The sequence below is a fragment of the Dasypus novemcinctus genome, chromosome 6 (assembly GCF_030445035.2).
Source record: "Dasypus novemcinctus isolate mDasNov1 chromosome 6, mDasNov1.1.hap2, whole genome shotgun sequence".
NCBI classification, from domain to species: Eukaryota; Metazoa; Chordata; class Mammalia; order Cingulata; family Dasypodidae; genus Dasypus; species Dasypus novemcinctus.
The window spans coordinates 77,183,530-77,211,422 of NC_080678.1; the positions used below are offsets into that span (position 1 = coordinate 77,183,530).

Sequence of the window (27,893 nt, forward strand, 5' to 3'; positions counted from 1 at the left end):
TCACACACTTTAAGCAAAAATAAATAAAAATAGGAAACATGGTAGCAATTAAGGTGAAAAAATTTTAGGCACAGCAATTTCCAACCATCTAGCTTGCAGTTTTAGAGATGGCACTTCTCAGCCAATGTGCTCATAATGAATGAATACTCTTAGGGACTTGAAAAGTCCCCACCCTAATGTCTACAGGTATTCAGTAGTACAAATTTAACTGAATATAAAGTTACACTAAAACCCATTTTATTAAGGTAAAAGGAGAATCCCTTTTAAGTTACCCCCCTAAAGCCACATATCAGGAAAAAGATTATGAGGTTACATTACTTTGAATGTTTAATTTTACAACCACAGCAAGTAGCGCTTAATACCCACATTCTTCTTCATTATTATTATTATTTTCTGGGTTTTTGTCCTGATTTTTAGTTATTAACATGAATGCAACAAGAAAGGAAATAAAATTTTGATTCATTAAAATTACCTTCAGTCTTATCATCCTACATGTGAACTGTTTTCACTTTTCTTTCTTCAGGTTACATGCTTATTCACATAAATTCATAATTTTCCATAGACATAGCAGAATATTTTTAGCCTCTCATACCTTTCTAATTATTTTTCTATATTCCCACAGAGTTTACTGGGTCTTTTTTTTTTTTTTTTAAAGATTTATTTATTTATTTAATTTCCCCCCTTCCCCCGGTTGACTGTTCTTGGTGTCTATTTGCTGCGTCTTGTTTCTTTGTCCGCTTCTGTTGTCGTCAGCGGCACGGGAAGTGTGGGCGGCGCCATTCCTGGGCAGGCTGCTCTTTCTTTTCACGCTGGGCGGCTCTCCTCACGGGCGCACTCCTTGCGCGTGGGGCTCCCGCACGCGGGGGACACCCTTGCGTGGCACGGCACTCCTTGCGCACATCAGCGCTGCGCATGGCCAGCTCCACACGGGTCAAGGAGGCCCGGGGTTTGAACCGCGGACCTCCCATATGGTAGACGGACGCCCTAACCACTGGGCCAAAGTCCGTTTCCCTACTGGGTCTTTTTAATGGCTGCAAATATCCCATCAGGTACTCATGTCTCAATTTCTCAATGTAAAGGATTTAATGCTCTCCTCATAAATTGAATCCTCATTCTCTGATTGGTAGTCATAATCAAAAAAAAGAGATAACCTTATTCTTTGTTACTGGTTACTTACATTTTAAATACATTCACAGGTAGATCAAAATCCATTAAGTAATTAGGCAGGGAGCATTATTAAATCCCCATTAATATGTCTTCATTTTTCTATTCTTAAAATGAGGGTAAGTGGACTGCTATGCAAGTGTGCTAAAGGCAGTCCTGTTAACATTTCTCTTTAAGCAGAAAATACTTAGTCGGTCTAGCAGCCTCTCAGCACAAGCATCTTAAGCTGTCAGCGTGCCCTCTAAAACGATAGCAGCACCTCCCCGAATGTCAACGTGTCCGTCGGGGCGCAATAAAATCTCCAGTTCGCCTCCTCGGCAGGAACACTGAAAGGCTAAAGAAAACACAAAGCAAGTCACAAATTAAGTTCGTTTTCTCTCTTTTTAATTACCAGAACAGAGTGAGACCTTCATCACAAACCTTAGAGTCCTCCAGGGTCAGTTTAAAGACTAAATTCCTTCATCTGTCCCTGGTACTGCCTACCTCACCCCCATTCTCCTGAGGACTGCCAGGGCCACAAATGAAATTTGATCTACAAAACACATAGTTCCACATCTTCCCTTCCTGAGGCCACTCCAGGGCCACTTCCTCTACCACTGCCTGGACTGCCCCAGACACATCTCACCCTCAGCTTCCTTCCCAGCTCTCCCGAGGAGTAAGCAAGGATATGTGAAAAGACAGAGGCCCTGACTAGAAGTCTAAGAAGACGAAGGGGGGTCTGTGCCCTCCTGACAAGGCCTCACCTTCCCAGCTCTAAATATGGCTGCCACCTCTTTACCTGGCTGCAGGTGTGGTACAAGATAGAAGCAAGGCTGGTCCCTCCCTCATAACCTACGCTATCGCTATCGTGCAACCACACATGCTAGGCAAACAAGAGAGGGTTGGCCCTTGTCTTCCCCAGTCCTCAGTGTCTGGGGGAGTAATGAGGCTCAACCAGAAAAGAGAAGAGCCATCCTCCTATCCCAAACAGCGTCACGGGGTCTAATCCTCCCACAGTGTATGGTTTCCTTCCAATAGGGTCACACTGCTACTTTGATCATCAGGACAGTAGCCTCCATTTGACTGTGATCTCTTTTCTGCCCTGAACAATATATGGATCATTTGGGGACTTGGGTGGCAATAGCAGTCAGGATTCTTGGTGCTTATCTGGGATCAACCTACCATGTTATGAATAACTTCTCTGGGTCAAAGTCATACAGCTAGTTAATTTCACTCAACAAACATTTACTGGACAATTATTGAATCAGAAGGATCTGTATATTGGGGAAAGTGAAGATGGAGGTTGTTTGGGGTGGAGGATGTTTGGGATAGTGGGTTAAGAATAAAGGAATTAAATATCCTTTTATGTCCACGTGAGTGATATATAATAATTCATTACATCTAAGTAAATAATAAATATGAGAAGGAGCACTAGCTTAAAGTTAGGCAAATAAAAAAGAAAGGAAAAAAGAGCTGTCCTACCATGCATCTCCTTCTTCCCAAGCTGTTGAGACCAGTAGCTGCTGAGAACGGTATGTGCAGATCCTTAAAAGAAGCAAAAAGTTATGAGACAGGGAAGCAGATTTGGCTCAACTGATAAAGCGTCCACCTACCACATGGGAGGTCCAGGGTTCAAACGCAGGGCCTCCTGACCCATGTGGTAAACTGGCCCACGCGCAGTGCTGATGCATACAAGGAGTTCTGTGCCACGCAGGGGTGTCCCCCGCATAGGGGAGCCCCATGCTCAAGGAGTACGCCCTATAAGGAGAGCCGCCCTGTGCAAAAAAAGTGCAGTCTGCCCAGGAGTGGAGCTGTACACATGGAGAGCTGACACAGCAAGATGACACAACAAAAAAAGACACAGATTCCTGGTGCCGCTGACAAGAATACAAGTGGGCACAGAAGAACACACAGCAAATGGACACAGAGAGCAGACAATGGGGAGGGGGGAAGGGGAGAGAAACAAATTTTAAAAAATAAATACATAAATCTAAAAAAAAAAGTTATGAGGCAGGGAAGCAGATGTGGCTCAAGCAGTTGGGTACATGCCTACCCCATGGGAGGTCCCAGGTTTGGTTCCCAGTGTGTTCTAAGAAGATGAGCAAGACAGTGAACTGATGCAATGAGATGATGCAATAAGGAGACACAATGAGGAAACACAAAGAGAGATAAAACAAACAGGGAGTGTATGTGGCTCAAGTGACTGGGCACCTTCCTCCCAGGTTCAGTTGCCAGTGCCTCCTAAAAAAAAAGAAGACAAGCAGACACAGCATACAATGAACAGACACAGAGAGCAGACAGTGAGTACAAACAATGGGGGAAGGTGGATAAGTAAATAAATCCTTTTAAAAAAAAAAATTATGAGACAATCTCAAAAAAAAACAGGTAACAACCTCATGATAAATTTATCAGCAATTACAATCAACTTTGCAAAATAATTCCAGTTTGGCTAAATCTTAGATGAACTGACCATTATGTCAGTCATGGCCATAGCAGAGTATGAAATCATGAACGGAAACAGAAAGAAGGGCACTGAATTTATGGATAAGATCCTCCAAATTATGTATCCAATATGCCTTATATTTTCTGAAGGCTGAATTAAACAGCAGGCTAATCTTGTTTACCAGTGTGTGGGGTATAAAACTTTCTACATCTTATAAGTGAAAATATCTTCCTCTTGGAGAGGGTATGCAAAGAAAGGTCAAAAGTCTGACAAAAGATCATATTTTCCACAAAGCCAATATTCCTGGACTTTAGATGCCAAAAGAATTTTCCTTTTAGTGAAGTGTTTGTTTGTTTTTTCAAACAATTATGTCCTGGGTTTTTATTAGAGAATAGATGTCAAAATGAAGAAACAAAATATAAAGTAATAACTGATAGAAACATCTTTGGGGGAGAAGAGGATGGGGAGGAAAAGGTCCCTGGTCCAGTTTGCCCAGGATGGTCCCAATTGAAAATCTGCAGGTCCTGCATCCCAAGAAATTCTGTCCCAAGCAAACTGGGAAGGTTGGTCACTGCTGTCCAAAGACCTTCATGATCTAGAATAAGAAAGGAAAAAAAAAACACCTCGCCCTCCATGCCAATTACAATCTTTATGAAGCAGCTGTGCAGGTGCAAATTGGCTCAGAACTTCTCTTCCACGGTGGAGGATTGAGTTGGATTGTCTGGATGTCATTAGGCATTTTCCTGAGTCTTTTAAAAGTGCCTCCTTGCTGAGCTTTGCATTTCATGTATTTTGTTCCTCAGAGAGTAAGGCAAGTGCCTGAAGCCATCCCAGCCCCTGTCACCTGACCAGATGTGAGCTTCAAAGCCTCTACCTCTGCTTCCATCAAGCTATTCCACCCTCAGCGCTCAGAGGGTGAAAGCAGGACATGCGACATTCCTGTCCATCTCTGAAATCCCTCTGCTTCGAACTGGTGGTGGAAGATCCCAAATTCCCACCTTCCCAAATCCATCCCACCCACATTCTGGGGACAAACAAGGGAAAGAAAGAGGAGAGGAAAAGGAGCACTATTCTAGTTTCCCACCTGCAGCCTAGAAGTTTATCCTTCAAACACCAAACCTTATCGAGACTTCACAGGTGTCTAGCATGCACCTGTGAGGTATTAGCCACGTTTTACAGAGGAGGGAAGAGACTTTTAAGAAGTTAAATCACTTTTCCAAGGCCAAGAGCTAGGATGCAAACCCAAGCAGGCTGACACTAAGGTTTAACCATGCGGTACTACCTCCTTTTATTTTCGGTTTTTCACGTGACATTCCAGTGAAGGGTTGGGGAAGAGGACAGATAGAAAAATGAAGGAGAATCAAAACCCAAGCAAACTGAAACGTCACAAGATGGGTACTGAAATGGCTATTTTTTACCCTCCTTCTCCGATGCTTAAACTCCCCACCCCACCCTGGGACCCAAGTAAAAATGTACCTGTAACAGGGTCTTCAGCCACACCAACCCATGGCGCGAAATATCTGGAGTAAAAGTCAAATGCTCGCGTCTGCCCGCCAGACTCTCCTTTAAGGGTGAGAATGAGCCCTTTCACCTTCCCTGTGTTTTCAACTTGGGGCAGGTTCTGCGTGTTCACCTTGAGGTTCTCCAGAAAAGACCTTGGGCATAAATGAGATAGATTACAACACACCTGTTTCACAGACTGAAAAACAGGCCAGGGTACCGCTTGCCCCAAACAGTTCAGCAGCAGGGGAGAGAAGAGCAAGTGGGAAAGAAATTCTCTGGCTGAATAAATTATGGTTTGATTGTAGACAGCACAGCCAAACACAGTCAGAGCTATACAGAGTGAAATCTGTGTGCTCGATGCTCCCCAAACTACTTATGAGGCCAGAAGTCTTTTTACCTGTCGTAAGTATCACTGAGTCGGACAAGGAGCTTCCGAGTGTCTGGAGAGTAACGGATGTCCTGGACCAGTGTGTCGCCAATGGCCGCCTGTGGAGACACCGAAAATGTCTCAGGAGCATTCTACATGGCAAGGGCTTAGGGTCAGCGTTTGACTGGAAGTGGGGACTGGAGCATTTGTCTTGATGCTTTGCTTGCCAAGCACACCACTTTCACTTGGATTGTATGTTACAGTCAGTAACATGGCAGCACTTTCTAAAGATACCTTGATTCACCCTTTACATAAGACTGCACATAAGACTGCCCATATCCAAGATCATTATTTGTTTTTTGTTTGGTTGGAGAATAGTTTGCGATTCTGAGAGTCATCCTCTGGCACCGTAACCATCTGCCAGGCACAGCAGATGATAGTTCCATGGAAGGTGTGTGTCAGGCATTATTAGGTGGCTTCAGGTCCTCTTATCTTCTTTAAGGACCAAGATGCCCCAGTTCCTGTGGCCAAAACTCCCTCTGCCTTGCAGGGCTTGGGCTGCCCAACTTGGTGACCACGGCCAACCAATGCTCCTTCCCCTAGAAATGGAAATTTCTGCAACTACATTCCCATCTTCTCTCCAAGGTCATTCAGTCTCCCTAACCCTGCCCTTCTCTTTGTGGATTCTTTTTTTTTAAAATTAATTTATTGAAATATATCACCCACACACAAACATACATATATAATAAGTGTATAGTAATAGTTGTGAACTTACAAAACAAACATATAACATTACAGGACTCTCATAACTCACCCTACCACCAACACCTTACATTGTTGTTAAGCCTTTTTAACTAATGATTAAAGAGCATTGTCAAAATATTATTACTAACCAAAGTATTTTTCCCAACCCTCCCTATTATTATTATTTTCATGTCATTTATATAGGAACATAAACAATTAAGTGTATAGTAAAAGTTGTGAACTTACAAAGTAAACATATGCAACATCATACGAGGTCCCATACAGCAACCCTCCACCAACACCTTGCATTGTTGTGAGACATTCGTTACAAATTATGAAAGAATATTATCAAAATCTTACTACTAATCATAGTCCTTATCTTACATTTGGTATGTTTTTCCCTCAACACACCTTATTATTATTTTTTAAATATATTTTTTATGACAGAAGTTGTAAACTTACAAAACAATCATGCACATATGCAGAATTCCCAAGCAACACCCCTCCATCAACGTACCACACTGTGATGGAACATTTGTTACAGATAAGATAATATCATCTGATTGTTACCATGTTCACAGCATACCTTTGGCTCACATTTTACATACTGCCCCATTATCAATACAGTACATTTGGCATAGATGCAAGAATATTATATTATTACTGCTACTGCTAATCACAGCCCATAGGTCATTCCAGTTGTATTTTTCCCATGCGTTCCCAACTCCCTGCAGTAGTGATAAACATTTGCTCTAGCTCACAAAGGACACTCTTGCATCTGTACCATCAACCACAATTCTCATTCACCTCTTGGTTTACTGTGCTATTCAGTTTCTAGATTATCCTCTAGCATTCTGTCAATTGGCATTTACATTCCTAGACTACCATTTTCAGCCACATCCCTATTTATAAACTAGCTATTAATATTTTTACCATACATTCTATACATTTCCACACTTTTACAGTAAAGCTAATTAAAACTTCTACATACATTAAACATCAGTAGTCCATCTCAGTCTACCTCTTATCTCCTTTAAGAATCCACAACCTACCACCAAGTCTTTAAGATATTTTCCTTTATCTTGTCTTTATATTGTCATAGAAGCTTTATGGTTCTTGCTTTTATTTTTAGGTATTTGATCCTTTTTTGGGTTAATATTTGATAAGGTGTGATATAGGGGTCCTCTTTCCTTCCAGTTCTTTCAGTACCATTTTGCTGAATGGACTGTTCTGCCCGAGCTGTGTGCGTTTGACAGGTTAGTCAAAAATCACTTGACCATACATGTGAGGGTCCGTTTCTGAGCCATCAGTTTGGTTCCATTGGTCTATGCATCTGTCTTTATGCCAGTACCATGCTGTTTTTACCACTATAGCTTGGTAGTATGATTTAAAGTCTGGAGATGAGGATTTGCTTTTCCTTTAATGATGTTTCTGGCTATTCAGACCCCTTAGCCTTCCAAATAAATTTACTAATTGGGTTTTCCTTTTTTTTTTTAATGCTGGTGGAATTTTTATCAGGGTTGCATTGAATCTTTATTTCGTGCCCAGTGCGAAAGAAAGTTCAGCCTGCCCACAGATGGCTCTCAGACCTTGAGATTTAACGAAGTTTGCTCTGCTGGGTTTCAGATTTGTTTAGGACCCATAACTCCCATTTTCCTTATAATTTCTCCCTATTGGGATGGGAATGTTTATCCTATGCCTGTCACTCTATTGTACATTGAAAGCAGAAAATTTGTTTTCTAGGTTTCACAGGTTCCTCAGACAGAAGAATTTTGCCCCAGGACAGACCACGTCCATAATTGATTTTTTTTTGAGGTACTAGAGCCAGGGATTGAACCTGGAACCTCGTATGTGTGAAGCTAGCACTCAACCACTGGGCCACATCAGCTCCCCTGAATTGGTTTTTTTATTTGTTTATCATTTGTTTTTTTGTTTTTTTAGGAGGCACCAGAAACTGAACTCAGGACCTCCCATGTGGGAAGCAGGCACTCAACTGCTTGAGCCACTTTTGCTCTCCCATAACTGATTTTGATGATACTTTATATTTAACATTGTTCTAAAATGACTTAAGGTTTTTGGGATGTTGTGATAGGATGAATGTATTTTCCATGTGGGAAGAATGTCTTTTTGGGGTCCAAAGGATGGGCTGTTGGAGGTTGAATCATGTTCCTCACAAAAGGCATATTCAGGTCCCAACCCCTGGTTCTGCAGGAATGTACCATCTTGTAACAGGACTTTGGAGGACATTATTAGTTAAGGTGTACCCAAACTGAAGGAGTGTGGGCCTTAATTCAACGTGGCAGAAATCCTTATAAGCAAAGGAAATTGGACATGGAAAGAGAATCCATGGGGAATAGCCAGAAGCTGAAAGTCAACAGAACCTGGAAGAGAAAGGAGAAGATGCGGTCGTATGCATGACCATGTTATGGGAAAACCGAGAAACCCCAGGATTGCCAGCTAGCCAGAAGATACTGACTCTGAGAAGAAACAAGTCTTCTAGCTTCTGAAACTATGAGCCAACAAATTCCTGTTGTTAAGTCAACCTGTTGTATAATGCTTATTTTAGCAGCTGGGAAACTAATATGGGTATTATACATATTTTCCATTTTCTTGCCAACATGTTATTTTCTTGAAACTCAAGCCATAGCTGGGGTTAAGTATAAAATCGGAATACATGATGCCTGTTTATAGTCTTTGAAACTTAGATAAAGCAAAATACGAATAAGATTATAATTGCTATATTGAAAATCCACTGAAAAACACCTAACTGGTGCCCCCAACAGGTCATTTTACAGAATTGTTTTTCTCGTGGCAGTCCTGTTCCTGGTTCTGTCCTGGAGCCTTCTTTCTCTGTACATAGAGCACCTGGTTGTCCATGGGTTGCCCTGGCCCTCCAGAACCAAAGAGGGATTATTGTAGTACCTACCTCTCAGGATGGCAGCAAGAATTAAATGAGATAATGCATGTGAAACATTTAGCACAAGGTACGGCCGTGAAGACGAAGCCTATCTTTTGAGATCAAATGGTACCAAACCTTCACATTCAAATAACAAATGACCACATTACATGAATTCGGGTTTGATTCTTTTAACTGACCTTTATCAAGTCCTCTACTTCATGGAAGTCCTAAATGGGGGTGAAAAAAAGACAAAACCTTTTTAGAACAGGCAAGGTGTTGGTTGTACACAGTTTATGGCAATAATTCAAAAGAGCTGACCTGTGGGAGGGCTGGATAAAGAGGCAAGTCTAGTACGATGCCATCTGCTTCTCTTCTGGCCTTTAGTTCCCCACTCAGAGTGACAAAGGTTAGAGTGCTATTCATGTTTTCTGGCCAAGAAGAGAGAAATTGTTTAAAAATGAATCAATAAACAGGAAAGTAAATTTTGTTATGTATTTGCCTGTTTCGATCACCTTTTCATTGTCTTAGGTTTCCTGGCAGTGCTCTCCTTTCCTGCGATGGAGGCTCAGGTTGGGTTGCTGGGGTCTAGAGTGAAGAAAAACCCTCACTGGGTTCTAACTTGAGAACCAAGAACAGTACTCATCGGACTTGGCATTAGAATGCAACGCGTCAAATCCTAGCTCCTTACCACTTACTCTCTACTAACTGTGCCCTTGAGCAAGTTATTTAACCTACTTAAGCCTCACTTTTCTCATCTGGTCCTTTGGCTCGATTTGTAACTACACTGCTTGAAGGGCCTCCTCAGCTCAGAACACCCTGTGGATTTGGCATAGGCCTTTCTTATCCCTGCTCCTTTTGATTCAACTTGTCTCTCCGTCTAATCCTGCTTTCTTTACTCCCCTACAGCTATTGAGTCCAAGAGTATTACCCCTAAAACTTCTCACAAATCAATGTATCGGAGTCTGCTTTCTGAGGAAATCTGCCCTGCAACACCTTCGCCAATTATCCTCCTCCTCTAAAGTAACTCTCCAAAGAACCTCCTTTTCCAACTCCCCAGTCCCCTTGATTACTCTCTATCAGATCCACTCCCCGATGAATCTTTAAATTTCAAATTAAAGAATCACTCCTTGTCTGTTGACATGATATACTTCAATAAAATTTTATTGAAAAAAAAAATCTCCTATTGTAGACTTTCACTATGGGTGGAGACATATTTAGGGCAAAGTGTGCCTTTTAGTTCCCGATATCACATCACATGAGATGCTATTCTGCCAGGTCTGAGCTCCCTTGCCATGTTCATCCCAGAGATCGGAAATTACTATTTAAAATAAAATGGCATTCTAGGGAGCTGGAACTATGGCTTTTCAATGATGCCTGACTCACACTCTGAAAAGCAAAAGTGTTATTGAGTATTGCTGGTTTTGCTTCTGCATCATGAATTGCATGAAATAAACTCTGCAATGGCTGAGGTCACTCCCTTTGGTTCATCAGGAAGAGTGTGTGAGAATTTTTAAAAAATATTTGTTTTTTTCTAAGTGATAGGTTCATAGAAAAAAACCACCTTACTTATTTTGTGAAATAGCACAGCTGCAGAAGCCAGGGTACCATGGCCACAGAGAGGAACCTCACTCGCCGGCGTAAACCACCTTAATCCAAAGCAGGAACCTTCAGAAGAGGGAATGCCAAAGAGAGAGAGATGATTCTCATGCAAGTAAGCAGCAAACTTTTCATTTTCTTAGTCTTTCCTAAAGATTTCACCAGTGTGATTAATAGCTGAAACACATTATAAAAAGAGAAGGCTGGGCGTGCACTTCAGGGCTCCACAGTGCTAGATCTCAAGTTGAAACATTCAAATTAACCAAGTCCCCCTCCCCCCAGAAGAACTGAAAACCAAATCAGAATCTCTTACTTGCATGCAAATAACAAGCGGGCCTTTTCCTTAAATATTATTCTCCCACCTTTAAAAGCTGCATCTGGTGACATTCAAGAATGTCAAAAATGCATATTTACTTTGTGTAAAGTTGTCTGTTGGGTGCAGTTTTCGGATAAAAGCAGTTTCAGAGAGGTTCATTTCCCTTGCAATTTTTTGATGCATATCTTCATCCAGTTTCTAAATTAAAAGCAAAAGATTAATGAACCAAAAAAACACAACACAAATCAGACTTCCTTGAAAAGTAACTGCCATTAATTGATAAAGAAGATTTTTTATATTAAAAGTTACATGCTTAAATGGAAGTGCCAAGGAATCCAAGGCACTTTTATAAAAATTGTTTTTCAGAAATTCACGCTTGCAGCACCCTGTGAGGAAGAGTACCATGCCAGTCTGAAGTTATTTTATGAATCCCAAAAAGAAAAAGATTAAGTTCTTGAACTAATCCATTCCTGTGGGCATGAGACCCCTTTTTAATTGCCATTTTTAGATATATATTTCTATGAATTTTTACAAATACATCCAGTTGTGAAACTGTTACCATAATCAAGATGCAGAACAGATCCATCATTCCCCACATTCCCTCATGACCCTGTAGTCAGTCTTCTCCTCCATCCCAATCCCTTTCAACCACTGATCTGTTGTCTATCTTTGTGGTTTTGCCTTTTCCAGAATCTCACAAAAATCAAATTAGGCAATATGCAGCCTTTTAAAGCTAGCTTCTTTTGCTTATAATAAAGCATTTGAGGGAAGCAGATGTGGCTCAAGCAATTGGGCTCCCATCTACTATATAGGAGGTCCAGGGTTCAATACCCAGGGCCTCCTGGTGAAGGCAAGGTGGCCCATGTGGTGAGCTGGCCCACGTGGAGTGCTGGCCTACGTAGAGTGCTGCCCCATGCAGGAGTGCTGCCCCGCGCAGGAGTGCTGGCCAACGGGGGGAGCTGGTGCAGCAAGAAGACACAACAAAGAGACACAGAAAAGAGATAATGAGAGACACAGCAGATCAGGGACCTTAGGTGGCACAAGAGAATGATCACCTCTTTCCCACTCCAGAAGGTCCCAGGATCAGTTCCTGGAGCCGCCTAGTGATAATACCAACAGACATAGAAGAACACATAGCAAATGGACACAGAGAACTGGGGAGGGGGGTTGCTAAATAAATAAATCTTTGAAAAAAATAATTCATTTGAGATTCAACCATGTTCATGCAGGTATCAGTAGTTTGTTTCTTCTTATTGCCGAGTAGTATTCCCTGGTATAGAAGTACCATGGTTCATGGCTTTATTAATGGGAGACATATTATCATTGATATTTCCTTAAATCAGGCACATTACAGAAATTTGAAATTTTTAAAGAATATACTTTGAAATAAAAAAGATTAGAAAAGTTTTCCAAGACATAATCCAATGAGAAATCAGTTATGAAACACCCTTCCCCCCGTGCCCACACAATATTTTGGTCTTGAAGAAAATAATTTAATTGGCCACAGAGAGTTGAGGTGAAGGTGGCTTTTGAAAGAAACAACCATATCCATAATCTTCTTACTGGCCACATGGCACAGCAAACTATTTCAGAACTGACTTGGATTGACTCTGATGTAATATTGGTTAAGGACTGAGCCATAAAATTAGATCCGGGAAAAGACGGATTTCAGAATTGGTCATGAAGGGAAGCGGACTTGGCCCAATGGATAGGGCACAAACTATGCTGACCTGCTTTATCCCTAGCCTAGAACAATACCTGGTACTCATCCCAGGATGATAGGAGATCAACATTTTTGTGCTGAATGAATAAATACATTATTTCTTTTTATCCTTAAAGTAGATTGAGTTACATACCCCAGAAAAAAAAAAACATTTTCTTAATTCTAATCCACATTCTTGCAGATATGATCCCACTGCAAACAGAACTTCTTGAGCTGTTATTTTTAGTTAAGGTGTAGCCCAACAGAAAGAGTAGTTGTAATTTGCATTAATGGAGGCCTTATAAAGAGGATTCAGGAGTCACAAATGTGAGAAAGGAGAAGGCATTCACCATGTGACAGGAAAGCCAAGGACTGCTGGCAACTAGCACCAGAATGGTGTAGTCTTTGGGAAGACAGCCAGCCTTGTAGATATCTAGATTTTGGACTTCTCCTAACCTCAAAACCATGAGCCAATAAATTTCCATTGTTTTAAACAACCCATCGTGTGGTATTTGTGACAACAGCTCTGGCAATTGTCTTCAAGATTTGGTGGTAGAAGGTATTTTCTTAGACCTTACACTCAAAGCACAAGCAATGATAGAAAAAAAGAGATAGGGAAACGGACTTTGGCCCAGTGGTTAGGGCGTCCGTCTACCATATGGGAGGTCCGTGGTTCAAACCCCGGGCCTCCTCGACCCGTGTGGAGCTGGCCAGGCGCAGTGCTGATGCGCGCAAGGAGTGCCGTGCCACGCAAGGGTGTCCCCCGCGTGGGGGAGCCCCACGCGCAAGGAGTGCGCCCGTGAGGAAAGCCGCCCAGCGTGAAAAGAAAGAGCAGCCTGCCCAGGAATGGTGCCGCCTACACTTCCCGTGCCGCTGACGACAACAGAAGCGGACAAAAGAAACAAAAGCAGACAAAGAAACAAGACGCAACAAATAGACACCAAGAACAGACAACCACGGGAGGGGGGAAATTAAATAAATAAATAAATCTAAAAAAAAAAAAAAAAGAAAAAAAAAAAAAAAAGAAAAAAAGAGATAAATAGGACCGCCTCAAAATTAAATACTTTTGTGCTTCAAAGGACTTTGTCAAGAAGGTAAAAAGGCAGCCGACTCAATGGCAGAAAATATTTGGAAATCAGATATCCAATAAGGGTTAAATGTCCATGATATATAAAAAGATCCTACAACTCAATGATAAAAAGACAAATGATCCAATTAAAAAATGAGCAAAAGACTGGAATAGACATGTTTCCAAAGAGGAAATACAAATGGCAAAAAACACATGAAAAGATGTTCAACTTAGCTATTAAGGAAAAGCAAATCAAGTGTCATTTCATGCCTATTTGAATTTGCTCATTGTAATTTATAACTATGTATTTCTGTGGTTGTTGATTAAGTCAGCCTTCTCCACCAGATGTGAATTTCACTACTATTTTGATTACTAATATGCAGCTAAGAGCTCAGTCACTATTACTTGGTGATAGGTAAATATTTATTGATAAATAAATACTGAGGTATCTACTTCAGTCATAGATTGAAGGGAAAAGCCTGATCCTCCTCCCTCCCCATCCAGGTCTCAATGAAGAATGGGGTCAGAACTCTCCACCGAGAACCACTGGTCATCCTCCACTCCCAACACACTGCCAGGGTGGAAGCCTCTATTGAGCCTTAGAAGAAAACTACTAGTGTTGGAGAGGATGTGGAAAAATATGAACACTTATTCACTGTTGGTGGAAATGTAGAAGGGTGCTCCCACCCTGGAAGATTGGCAGTTCCTCAAGAAGTTAAATGTAGACCTACCATATGATCTGGCAATCCTACTACTAGGTATATACTCAGAAGAACTTAAAGGGGACACACACAGACATTTACACACCAATGTTCATAGCAGCATTATTCACAATTGCCAAAAGATAGAAACTACCTGAGTATTCATCAACCAATGAATAGATAAACAAATTGTGGTATAAACATACAATGGAATATTATTCAGCTGTAAGAAGAAATGAAGTTTTGATGCAGATGACAACATGGATGAACCTGGAGGACATTATGTTGAGTGAAGCAAGTCAGACATAAAGGACAAATATTGTATGATCTCACTAATATGAACTAAATATAATGAGCAAACTCATAGAGTTAATAGCTAGAATATAGGTCATCAGAAGTTAGAAAGAGGATAGACAATAGAGAGCTGAGGTTTAATTTGTGCAGAAATTGCAATAAGGTTGATTGTTAAATGTTTGGAAATGGATAGGAGTGATGATGGTACATTACAGTGTTTGTAATTAGCAGCACTAATATATGGATGTGAGAGTGGTTGAAAAGGAAATTTTAGGGTCGTGTATGTCACTAAAAGGAAAACTAAAGCATGGGACTGTACTACATAGTGAACCCTCTTGTGGACAATAAGTGTTGTTAATAGTAAAAATATAAGAATGTTTTTCCATGAATCAGAACAAATATATGTTAATATTATAAGATGTTAATAATAGGGTGGTATTTGGGCAAAAATACACCTAAAGCAAACTATGGACTGTAGAGAATAGTAACATTAATATTTTTTCATCAATTGCAAAGAAAAAGAATTAGGCTAAATGAAAGAAACAAGACACAAATTACTAAATATTGTTTGACTCCATCTATACAAAATGTAAATATAAATACATTTCTAGAGATGGAATTTGATTAGCAGTTACTTATGGCAGAGGAAGGATAGAGGGATTGAGAGGTGACTGCTAAGGGGCAGGTCCCTGTGTTCAAGGGGTTAGTGTCCAGGTGGGGAGTGAAGACAGCCACACAAAGCAACAATGACCACTACCAGAGAGGAGGGATGGAGATCGGTAGATTTAGACAATAAAGGACATCAAAGACGGGGCCCTGAGGCAGACCCACTCAAAGAGGGCAGACTGAAAGAGATAAGGTGGACAAAAAGCTTTGTATTAGGGAAACTACTGGGTAAGTCACTTGACCTCACTTCTGTTCTCCTGTTAAATCAGGGATTGAACTGTCAGGTCTCTGACATTTTGGCTTTCTGCAAGCCAAAGTAAAGAGGTACAGGTGCACATACCACCTGAGAAAAACTGGAAGCCACTGGAGACCCTGGAGCATAAGTCTGCAATCACAGACCTCAATGATGATTGAGGGGTGGTCAAGGAAAGCCTTTGCTAGTCTTCCTGGATTTGCCTCTGGGGCCTCAAGAACTTGCCTGCCAGGCCTTCTTCTATCTGATCCAGCCAAATTCTCTATCCTTATCTTTCCTTTCTTGACCTGTAGTAGATCAATTGTCTTTATTTATTCATTTTTAAGATTTTTTATTTATCATCCCTTCCCTTCCCCCCCCCCCCCCCCGCCCTGTGTGTCCATTCGCTATGTGTTCTTCTGTGTCTGCTAGTATTCTCTGTCTGCTAGTATTCTCATCAGGTGGCTCCGGAAATCGATCCTGAGAACTTCTGGAGTGGGAGAGAGGTGATTATTCTCTTCCACCACCTCAGCTCCCCTGTTCTGCTATGTCTTCTTATTTTTCTCTCCTCTGTGTCTCTTATTGCATCCTCTTGCTGCATCAGCTCTCCACATTGGCCGGCACACCTGCGGGGGTGGCTTTTCCCATTCAAGGCAGCATTCCCATGCAGGGTGGCACTCCTGTGGGGGACCGCATTCCCGCATGGCCCGGCACTCTGCCTGGGCCAGCTTGCCACGTGGATCAGCTTGCCCTTGCCAGGAGGCCCTGAGCATTGAACCCTGGACCTCCTATATGGTAGACGGAAATCCAATTGGTTGAGCCATATCCGTTTTTCTCACGTGTCTTTAAAAGCATAAAAGCATCCCAAATTGTAGCCAAGTTCAATAGATTTCTTTGCAATGGACTTTTTTGCAAACCAGTAAAGACACACACTTCACTGCCTGCCAGCTATTTATTCCCCTCTATCTTAGTGAATTGCACCAATTGCAATTTCTATAACTGTAATTCTGTCCTAGGATACTTAAAATGCACCTGCTATTTGCCTGAGGCACCAGAGACAACAGACAATGTAGAAAGTTTAAAAGTAGCAGCTCCTAATATACACTGAAGACAGCTGGAATTTCACAGAATTTCTAGACTGGAACCAAAGGTCACGATAGTAGTGAAACATGAGAAGGTTAATACTATGGAAAAGCTTCAGCTTTGACAGTGCAGAAACAAAAGAGACTTTATTCATTCAAAATATTGAATTTTTATGCCAATAATTTTTCCATTTTACACTACCAGCTTATTTTCAAGTATAGCACAAAACAGTTACAAACCAATGGCAATAATTAATTCTCTTGCTTTGCTATCCATTTCCCTTTGGCAGTCTTATGTGATTCAAATTTCCAAAAGCAAAAACAGGGTTATGTTTGTTTTGCTGGGTTCCACTGTACTGCAATCACCACAAGACCCACAAAAGATTAAGGATCAGAAGAACAGAGAGCAAAGTTTTAAAACACTCCCATCTTGTGGCAGTTTAGAAATAGGACAGCCTAATTATCACAGCCCCGCCTTACCCATCTTTGTTCATTTGTCCCTCTGCTGTGGATAAATTCCTGCAAAAAAAAATCACCTAAGACAGAAAATTCTAAAACCACCCAGGAAGAAGTGGGGGATTCTTCCTGAGTACCTGGATTTCCTATTGTGAAGTTACTTGTGTCCACACAATGCAGCCTTAGAACCAAAAGCATCTTCAGTTGTTCCTAATGGTTCTTACGGTTGCCTCATCTCTTCAGTTCCACCACAGGACCCAACACTCATATTTACTTCATAGGCCACCAGCGCCCCTCAGGCCAAGGAGGACATAAAATCAATGTTGGTTGGCTAACTAGAAGTCCCAGGAGGGGATTTTTATTTTTATATAAATTAATTGATTATAATATTTCACATTCACTCAGCAGATACCTATTTATGTGCTAGGCAGGCTGTGTCAGAATTGGCTAAGATCTCATGGAAATTGCAGTCCAGTGAGGAAGACACATTGAATAAGTGAGGATAAAAGTGGCGTGTGTCACCAACTGGGCAGTACGTGGTGCCATGGGGACAGCTGAAGTCTTGTAATGAGTATGGTTGTCAGGCACACGGGCTCTGCAGCCGGACAGACCTGGGGTGGGATCCTAAGTCAGCCCATGTGACCCTGGGCAAATTACGTGGCCTTCCCCTGTCTCTGTTTCCTCATCTGTAAAATGGAGGCGATAGTCATAAAACTTACACATGGAATGGTTGTGATGGCACACTTAGCACAGTGTGTCACTGATCTTGCCTGAAGTCACTGCTCCCAAAGTTGAAAGTTTTGTTCTAGAAGCCAGTGAGGATACATAGGAAATAGAAATTCCCACATTAACTTCTCCACTCAAAAACTTCATAGGAAAACATTTTAATACTCTTCCTTCTCCTAGAAGAGCCTTCTCTGCATTTCTCAAATCTTCTCTGAGAGTAGTAGTAAAATGAGAGTTGGAACAACCTACAAACCCCAGGAGCCTCTGAAACAGTGTGACCACATCTGGTCAAGGTTTCTTCTCTTTGAGGAAGGCATCAATCACTGGACATGGCCACTGTACCATAAGCCACGCCATGTAAGTTAAAGCACAGATAGCCTGCAATATTGCCATGGGCCTGCTTTTCCTTAAATACATAGCCCAGCAAGCCATAAATGGGATTTTGGCATTCTTTAAATTTAGCCAGAAAACCTGGAACAGCAAGTAGTTCAGGAACTAAAACCAAGCATCCCTCTTTAAAAGTTTGAAGCCAATCCTCACTGCGGTTACTGAAAATGGTTATTAGCGTTCAAAAAATAATGCCCATACGTGAGTATGACATTTGATCCTAGCATGCTGCCCAGCACATGGTAGATACCCAGTGAATATCAGTTGAATTGGAATAAATGTATACACTGGCCACACAACAATGTTGTTTTTGTGGATAATTTCAACAGGAAAACTCAGGAATAAACCACTCTTGAAAAAGGTATCCTCTGAAGTAATTGTTCTTAATTGGGGGCGATTTTGCCTCCAGGGGACATTTGTAATGTCTGGAGACATTTTTTATTATTGCTACTAATGCAGGGGGTGGAAGATGAGGAGGAGAAAGGAGATGGTGCTAGTGGTACCTAGTGGGTGGAGGCCAGGGATGCTGCTAAACAGCTTACAATGCACATCACAGCCCCCAAAACAAAGAATTATCCGGTCCAAAATGTCAATATTGCTGAGGATGAGAAAACCCTGTCTAGGGAAGCGGACTTGGCCCAGTGGATAGGTCATCTGCCTACCACATGGGAAGTCCACGGTTCAAACCCCGGGCCTCCTTGACCCGTGTGTAGTTGGCCCACGAGCAGTGCTGATGCGCGCAAGGAGTGCTGTGCCATGCAGGGGAGTCCCCCCCATAAGGGAGCCCCATGCACAAGGAGTATGCCCTGTAAGGAGAGCCACCCTGCGTGAAAGAAAGTTCAGCCTGCCCAGGAATGGTACCACACACACGGAGAGCTGACGCAGCAAGACGACGGAACAAAAAGAGACACAGATTCCCGTGCTGCTGACAACAACAGAAGTGGACAGAGAAGAACACGCAGCAAATGGACACAGAGAACAGACAACAGGGGCAGGAAGGGGAGAGAAATAAATAAAAATAATAAATAAATTAAATAAAATAAAAAGAAAACCCTGCTCTAAAACATACACACACACACCAAAACAAAACAAAAACCTGAGGCTTTGTTAGAATATGAAGTAGAATAAATATAGGTTGCATGCACCTGTTGATTATTTTCACTAAAAATTAAAGCTGGTTTACAGAAAAATAAACAAAGTATCACCACTCCCTAATCACTATCACTGCTCTCCAACCTATTCCAAAACCCAGTCATGGGCCCCCGTGTTTTTTACACAACTGTCATTATAATATGTCTATTTTTTACAATATTTCTATACATTTTTTCATGTATCTGCCTGATCTTTATTGTCAAACTGATTGTTGAGCATTTGAGGACCACCTTCAAATTTTTAAGGTTTAAAATTTTTTTTTCAAATACCTTTTCCATTGTCCATTTAGCCCTGAATCTGTTTTTCTTTTCATCTAATGTACAGTATTAAATTTTTCTCATGTGAAAACAATCTTAAATACATTTATCTTGAAATGAAAAACAAAACTTTAGACTACTAAAGAAACTCTTGAAACTTTGTTACCCAGAAATTTTTAATTTCCTTCCAGCAATCTTTCATTAAGTATTCCAAAGCTCATAGTTCAGTTACCTAGTCTAACTACTGAATAACGATCAGGTTTACATGCCTATTCCTCAACTACACTTTGAGTACCTCCAGGGCAGGCAAACATATTAATCTTTGTACCTTCAGTCCCTAGCCCAGAGCCTGGCTCATGGTAGAGGTCAACAAATATTTGTAGAATGTGTTACGACATGCTGAACACCTATTGAATTTTTGTCAGCATTATAAGGTTTAGCCCTATGTCTGTCTGATATTTTTCTATATTCCCGCTCATGTGAGAACACATGAGTAAGAGGCTTAGCAAATTAATCTTTAAAACCTGTACACATACCCCTGACAGGCCATCAAATTAGCCTGCTCTCACAGGCCCAGGACCCAAAAGAAATGAATTGGAAGACTCTAATGAGCTTTGCATTCTTCTCCAATCAGGGACTTTGTCATCTTCTTTTTCTTTCTTTTATTCGTTCTGAAGTCGATTTCTTTGAATTATGTTAAGTTCTAAGCTTAAATTTTCCTTTCCTAGTTTTTCCAAATATAGAAATAGCATGGATTTATTTTAATGGAGAAATAGGTGTAAAGATGATAATAGATGATGGATAGAAAGAAAGGAAAGAAGGGAGGAAAGGAGGGAGGGAGAGGTAGGAGGGAAGAAGAAAGATATTGGCCCTTTGGAGGTAAAGGAGCAAATTGGGGAATAATGCCAATTCTGGATTTTGGTGAAAACTGAGTATACAAATCGCTTGAAACTATTTCAAAAGTCTTCAAGGATATTTTACATGGGGACATAAGCAAATACACTAAGATTCTTGACCAGCAGCTTTAGTCAATTCCACAAGTCCTTGACATGAAGTTATGTTTGCCAGATTGTTTCTAAAGAAAGTTCACAATTTGGAATCTGGTTGTTAATTATTCTCTCACTAATCTGCCCAAGCTCTTTACAAATTAGTTACTTGATAAAGCCTATGAACTTTATTACTTTCTACACTTTGAGGAGGGAAAATGTCAGCTGCCAGGATGCATGACGAATGTTTTACTAAGGTGAGATAAGGACTCTTGATCACCACTTTGCTACTATGTACCAAGGACTCAACAATATTCACCCTAAATTAGTAAAACTCAATCTTGAATGCATGCTAAAATCACTTGTGGAGTTAAAAATAAAAATTAAAAAAAAAGATAGTGATGCCCAGGGATTCTGATGTAATTGGTCTGAGTTGTAGCCTGGACATAGGAATTTTTAAAATTCCTTATGTGATTTTAACGTGCAGGCCAGGATGAGATGCACTGCCCTCGAAGGCCCCAACAAACACTTTGCCCAACTTAATGTGACATGTTTGAGATCATTAATTTCTTTGTGTTCCTTTTTTTTTTTTTTTTTTGAGGAGGCCCGGGGGATTGAATGCAGGACCTCTACATGCAAAGTAGGTGCCCATCCACTGAGCTATACCTGCTCCCCTCAGATAAGCCACAAACAACTTTTACACTAACTACTCTGTGTGGGAGCATTCCCGAGCTTGTTTCCTACTACACAGGGACCAACACAAATCCTCTAAAGTCAAGGAATATTTAACTATTCTGTGAACATTTATCCTAATTTTTAAAAACCATTTTAAAAATGAGACTTGCAGTAAGCTAAGTTCACCGTGTATTAGTGCTTAATTCCTTCTACTTTATTTAATTATTCAATTCTTTGTAAAATGTCTCATTTTCTTTGTCTTTTAAAAGAATTCCTAATTGAGCTATAAAGTAAGATTAAAGAAACCTAGATAAATGTAATACCAGTCATGTCCAGATTCACAAAAATCATCTAATTTCATTTTTGTCACCATTTGGTATTAACTAGTTCTAGTTCTTTACATGAATCTTCATTTCTCTAAACTTATCCTAGAAGTAAGCATTTTCTTCATATAATTTGGTCAAAATCAACTTACATTCATGAATGTTGCTGATATCATTTGCAAAAAAACACAAAGAAGTAAACAAACTTGAAAGAAAGAAAGAAGGAAAGAAAGAAAGAAGGAAAAAAAGAAAGAAAGAAGGAAAGAAAGAAAGAAAGAAAAAAAGAAAGAAAGAAAGAAAGAAAGAAAGAAAGAAAGAAAGAAAGAAAGAAAAGAAAGAAAGAAAGAAAGAAAGAAAGAAAGAAAGAAAGAAAGAGAAAGAAAGAAAGAAAAACTGGTTCTAAAAAAAATCTAGAATTTCAGGTTCTGTACTTCAAAACCAAGTACTTACATTTTCTAGGAGACACACAGCAGCAGGATTTCCACGAAAAGCTTTTGCTGTAAATGCATCTGCTATGAAAACAGGGAGCTTCATTTTTCTTGCAAGCTCTTTTTACAAGCGCTCAAAGTTGTTGGTAGCAGGCTCTATGTCTATTAGTTGCAAAAAATTTTAAAAGTTAATGTTTCACTTGGTGTAGAGAAGCAAGTAGCAGTTCCCAGATATAAAGTCAAGCAATTATTTCTACTTTGCTTATATTTAAAGATATTTTTTAAGCTTCTAAATTGGATTTGTTTTAAAATACTGGATAAATAGAATCTTTTTAAATTTCATATTGAGTTTTCATGCAGAACTTACATAACTACAGCGCAATCATATCCTTTCTCAAAAGTAGACCAAACTAGCATAGGTTATAATTGTAATGAACATCCAAGAGGCAACTCTGTTACTTACACTCTTCTAATGGAGATAACTACCGTTTTAAACCAATGCATTTTTTTCTAACCATAAAAAAATACTCATTATAAAAACTTGGAAATAAACAAAACAAAACAAAAAAATGACACCTGTAACCACACAAATCAGCAATAACATCATTAATACTTTAGACAGGGCTTTTAATCATATTTTCCCTCAACATTATAGCATGAGTATTTCCCGAGGGTACTAAAAATGCTTCAAAAACATCATTTTAATAGATTTACAATAGGCTTATGGATATAAGGTATTTAGCCACTTCCCCTTCAGTGATTTTTTTCCTTTTTTTCTTTTTTTTTTTTATTTGTTACCCTTCGGTGAATTTTTAAGTTGTTTATAATTTTTTACCTGTAAAGATAATGTAGTATTTAAACTCTTTGAATATAAAACTACATCTCTAATTGTCTAACTATGATAGATTCCTAAAAGTGTAATCCCCGAGTCAAAATGTATAGACATTTTAACTTACACATACAGTTAAATTTATTTTCAGAAAGAGTGTACAAATTAAGTGAAGTATGTGGAGCTGATGTGGCTCAGTGGTTGAGTACTGGCTTCCCACATATGAGGCCCCAGGTTTAATAAAAAAAATAAAAAACAAACAAACACAAAAACATGCAGCATGAAAGATTTCCACCCCTGCTAACCTGATAAATGAAACATAATATTTTGAGTTTTCATTTATATTTGTTGGATTACTCTAATCAGACTATAAGGAATAAGAAGTCAGTACTTATTTTTTTTCTTCTCTGCTATAATCCCCACTCCTAGAATCTCTGGCATGCAATTAATGCATATTGAATTAATTAATCAAGTAAATAATATCCCAAGTATATATTAAAACTGAACTTTCACACTTTGGCTGACAAGTACTTAGGATTTGTCATGAAAAGTAACTCACCTGCCAGTCAACATTTGAGTTCAGTAGCATCACTATTTTTGACAGTATATTTCAATCTGTTTATATAATTGTTTGGAAGTATTTAGTAGATTGTCTTTATTATTTTAGAAAAATTAATAGAGAACAGAAACAAATTCAAGTTCTAATAATTAAGAATATTTCCATAAATTTAATAGAATTGAGACAAATATGGAAATCATAGGTATGCCAAGGGAGCAAGTTTTTAACTTTATTCATCTTCGGCCTCATTGGTCCCAGCCATCAGCTACATATTCAATTGGATAAATAACTAAATATTGAAGAAACTGTCTAGTTTTCTGTAAGGATCATATATTTATAGGTAAATTTTAAAAATAATATGTTTGCATAAATACTCTTCCACATTTTTCTTAATTTAATTCAGTGTAGAAGAATGAAATCTACAACTAAAGACTTTATCAGACTAATAGAAATACTGCATTGTTTCTCAACTGAAAACACTTATTCAAAGGGAAAAAAGTATCAAAGAGTTTGCAGCCATTGCCATTTGCAAATTCAACAGCCATTTTCCCCTACTTCCCCCTCCCCTGCCACACACATCTTCTCTCTTCCTAGAAGAACTCCAATGTTTAGGAAGGCAATGTGCCCAAATCAGACAATAAATCATAAGTAGGGTAAGTTGGTCAGGAACAATTTCATTCTTTTTTGCCATGTGCTCGCTCTTTCAGATTCCAATGCAGATAAAGATGGCCAGATGACCCAATTAGGGAAAGATCACTGGAGGGATTCTAGAGAAAATACTTTGCTTTCTGATAAAAGGGTCAGGCCTGAGTAGAGAATGGACTTCTACTGCCCTTTCCCCCTTTTTCCTCTCTTGAACATGTTGCTGATGCCTGGAGATACAAGACTTATTTTTTTACCATGAATGACAAATGTGAAGATGAAAAGCTAAAATCTAGGTAACTGTGTTGATTTATTTATGGACTCCAGAAAATTATGTTCTTAAATTGAACCTATTGTGAACCTTTGATTATATTAGATCAGTTAAGCGCCATTTATTAGAGCCCTCCTGAAGAGGATAGCCCAGGGTGGGTCTTAATCCTCTTACTGGAATCCTTTATAAATATAGGAATAAAAAGCCTCAAACACAGAAAAAAGCTGCAGAGACAGAAAGAGGCCTCCAGAAGTTAATAAGCCCAGAAGAGAGAAAAGCCACAGATAGATCAGCCTGAAGTAGAAGGCAAAAAGGCCCAGAGGAGAAGGCAGAAACCAAGACCAGCACACACCACCACTGAACCCTGCCATATAAAAGAAATCCAGGACCACCAACAGCTGGTCCTCTGGAGAAAGAAAAGCATCGCTGGATGAAGGCTTGCTTTGGACATTTTCACAGCCTCCAAACTGTAAACATTTAACCTAATAAATTCCATTGTAAAAGCCAACCCATTTCTGGTATAGTGGGTCTCACTGGACTAAAATCAAGGTGTCAGCGGGGCTGCATTACTTCTGGAGGCTCTAAGAAAGAATCTCTTTCTTGTCTTTTCCAGCTTCTATAAGCTGCCTGCATTCCTTGGCTCGTGGATCCTTCATCCACCTTCAAAGCATCTTTTAATCTCTCCCTTATTCTGACTCTTCTGCCTCCCTCTTCCACTTTTTAAGATGTCTGTGATTACACTGGGCCCTCCTGGATAATCCAATGACCCAAAGAGTTTAAATTATCCCTCCTTAAGTTCACTCACCTTCTATTTGAACTCCTAAAGTAGCTTTATATGCCCCTCAACAATGCCAAATAAATATGCTGCTTATATAGACCTCAATTAATCCCAGTGGGTTCAAGCTCATGAATCTAAATTCATATAATTTCTCACATCTTTTTAAAGCTTTCTCTTTAAAATTTTTTTAAAAAATTTTTTTATATGAATAGAGTCTCTTTGTAGACAATAAGAAAGAACAGAAAAAAGCTAAAATTCCCTTTGGCAGGTCTCTATCCCACCACCTTCCCTAGAGGCCACCTGGTTTGCTTTTGAGAACACTGTGGACACTCCCCTGAATTCTAATCTCAGTTCCATTTACCATGTAAATTCAGGGAAACCATACATCTCCCTTGTCCAAATTTCTTAGGCATTAAACCTAGTCATGGTGTACCAGGGAACACCGGTGCTTATTTGTACTTTTGTAATAGGTCTAGTTTGTTTACAGTCTCCTATGGCTACAGACAAGAGAAAGTTGACTCATGTTATTTTGTAGCTTTTAACATAAAAGAACCCACTTAGCTTTTGTTCATGATTCCTGTCTCAAAACTAGGCTATTCATTGATAAATGCCTGTTTAGTTCTTTGAAAACATATTATATTCAATAATAAAGTACTGGCATTTAAAGTGTATAAGAACACTACTTTATCAGTTGGCTAAAAGAAAATTAGTAGAAAAAATTACAAATTGTTAGTAAAATAAGTTTTAAATCAAAAATTCTGAAGAAAATTAATTTTTAGTTTGGTCTAGCTATTACCTAAATATATGTACATCAATCCATATACATACATACTTATTGTATTAGTCAGCCAAAAGGGGTGCTGATGCAACAGAACTCTGTTGGCTTTTACAAAGGGTACTTATTTGGGGTGGAAGCTTATAGTTACAAGGCCCTAAAGAGTTCAACTCAGACTTATGTCCTCACAAAACTCTGCCACGTATTGAAACAAGATGGCGGGAGATGTCTGCAAGGGTTCAGCTTTCCTTTTCCTGTTAAGGTTCCATGGGCCCAGCTTCTTCTTATCTCAGCTGTAGGCTAGAAAGCTAGTTTCTTTCCAGGCTCAGCTGCTCTGGCCTCTTCACAAGGTCACCTGTAGACTATCAGGCTCCTCTCTCTTCCCAGGGCCCCTGCCATGTCTATGGAGCTGTCTCACTTCTGCTGTGTTCTTCTCTATGCATCTCCTTCTCTGTGTCTCTACTTCTTTAGAGCATCCATTTATACAGCCCACCAAGGAGGCAGGAACTCAACACTGCATGCCCTAATGACTTGGTCAAATCAAAGCCCTAATCTTGATTTAATAAAGTAAAAGTGAAAACTCTGAATTTAATACAATAAAGGAGTATCATGCCCAGAGGAACAGACCAGTTTACAAACATAATCAATATCTCTTTTTGGAATTCATAAATAATAACAAACTGCCACATCTATACTGTGCTCAAACTATTTTACGTTTATTTTTATGCATATTTCCTGGCCTCAGTAGATGGTCCAGAACACTGTTAAAATATTTATAGGCTAGTTCTGAATTTCTCAACTACATTTACATTTAAACATCCACTGTTTTGGAAATTTTTCACTTTTCTATTGAAATTTAAGATTCTCATCTTATCATCAAGACTTACAAACTATCAATTAAATTTTATAAAAGCACTTTGACTATTTGAAAACAGGACCTGCATTCTTTTTTTTTTTAAGATTTATTATTTATTTATTTCTCTCCACCCCATCCTGCCCCCAGTTGTCTGCTCTCTGTGTCCATTCACTGTGTGTTCTTCTGTATCCACTTCCATTCTTGTTAGTAGCACTGGGAATCTGTGTCTCTTTTTGTTGCATCATCTTGCTGCATTAGCTCTCCGTGTGTGCGGTGCCACTCCTAGGCAGGTTGCACTTTTTTCGTGCAGGGCGGCTCTCCTTATGGGGTACACTCCTTGCACGTGGGGCTCCCCTACGCAGGGGACACCCTGTGGGGCATGCACTCCTTGCATGCATCAGCACTGTGCATGCGCCAGTTCACCACAAGAGTCAGGAGGGTCTGGGTTTGAACCCTGGACCTCCCATGTGGTAGGCGGACTCTCTATCCATTTAGCCAAACCCACTTCCTGAACCTGCATTCTTGCTCCCTCAGAAGTTCAAATGGCTGGAAGGGACTCCAGAACATAGATTGTAAACTGAGTTATGATCCTTTTAAATAGGAAAAATGTAATTCAGTACTTGGTTTGAAATTGCTTATGTTCTCTCTACTGCTCTACCGGGAAGCTGTCCTTGATTATCCATCTATACCAGATGTCTGTATTTTGAATTTAGAATTTTAGACAGTCTCACAGTTAAAGATTTATCAGTCTTTTTGTAAAGCACTGGTGGAGTTTTGCTCTATTTTGACATTAATGGAGAAAGCTGGCTACTGAGTCATTAGAGGAAAAACACCTCTCTGTATATTTGGATTTAACAATAACAATGGTGGAAAATAATGTTTTAAAAATATTATGATTATTACAATCTCAGGAATAAGAATACAGGAACTCTGTGCTACTCTTACAACTTTTCTGTGAATCTACAACTATTCTATAAAAGAAAATAGTTAAAAAAAAAAAAAAAGGTAGGGAGTGGGGAGGCTGCCAAAAGCCATG

At 39.7% G+C, this 27,893-nt stretch overlaps 1 protein-coding gene across 3 annotated transcripts in view; it reads right to left on the reverse strand.

Annotated features, from left to right (window-relative positions):
• Window positions 1–215: 215 nt before the first annotated feature.
• The window catches only part of PBLD (phenazine biosynthesis like protein domain containing), a 42,738-nt gene continuing 15,060 nt past the window's right edge, over window positions 216–27,893 (reverse strand). For all 3 annotated transcript variants that reach the window (XM_058298931.2, XM_058298932.1, XM_058298933.2), the window contains exons 2-10: window positions 22,170–22,309; window positions 11,110–11,209; window positions 10,666–10,764; window positions 9,418–9,527; window positions 9,297–9,326; window positions 5,487–5,575; window positions 5,063–5,241; window positions 2,626–2,688; window positions 216–1,498 (exon numbers count right to left, since the gene is read on the reverse strand). In XM_058298931.2, coding sequence (XP_058154914.1) covers window positions 1,386–1,498; window positions 2,626–2,688; window positions 5,063–5,241; window positions 5,487–5,575; window positions 9,297–9,326; window positions 9,418–9,527; window positions 10,666–10,764; window positions 11,110–11,209; window positions 22,170–22,253 — 867 coding nt within the window. In that variant the 5' untranslated portion in view covers window positions 22,254–22,309 and the 3' untranslated portion in view covers window positions 216–1,385. The remainder of the gene's footprint in view (window positions 1,499–2,625; window positions 2,689–5,062; window positions 5,242–5,486; window positions 5,576–9,296; window positions 9,327–9,417; window positions 9,528–10,665; window positions 10,765–11,109; window positions 11,210–22,169; window positions 22,310–27,893) is intronic.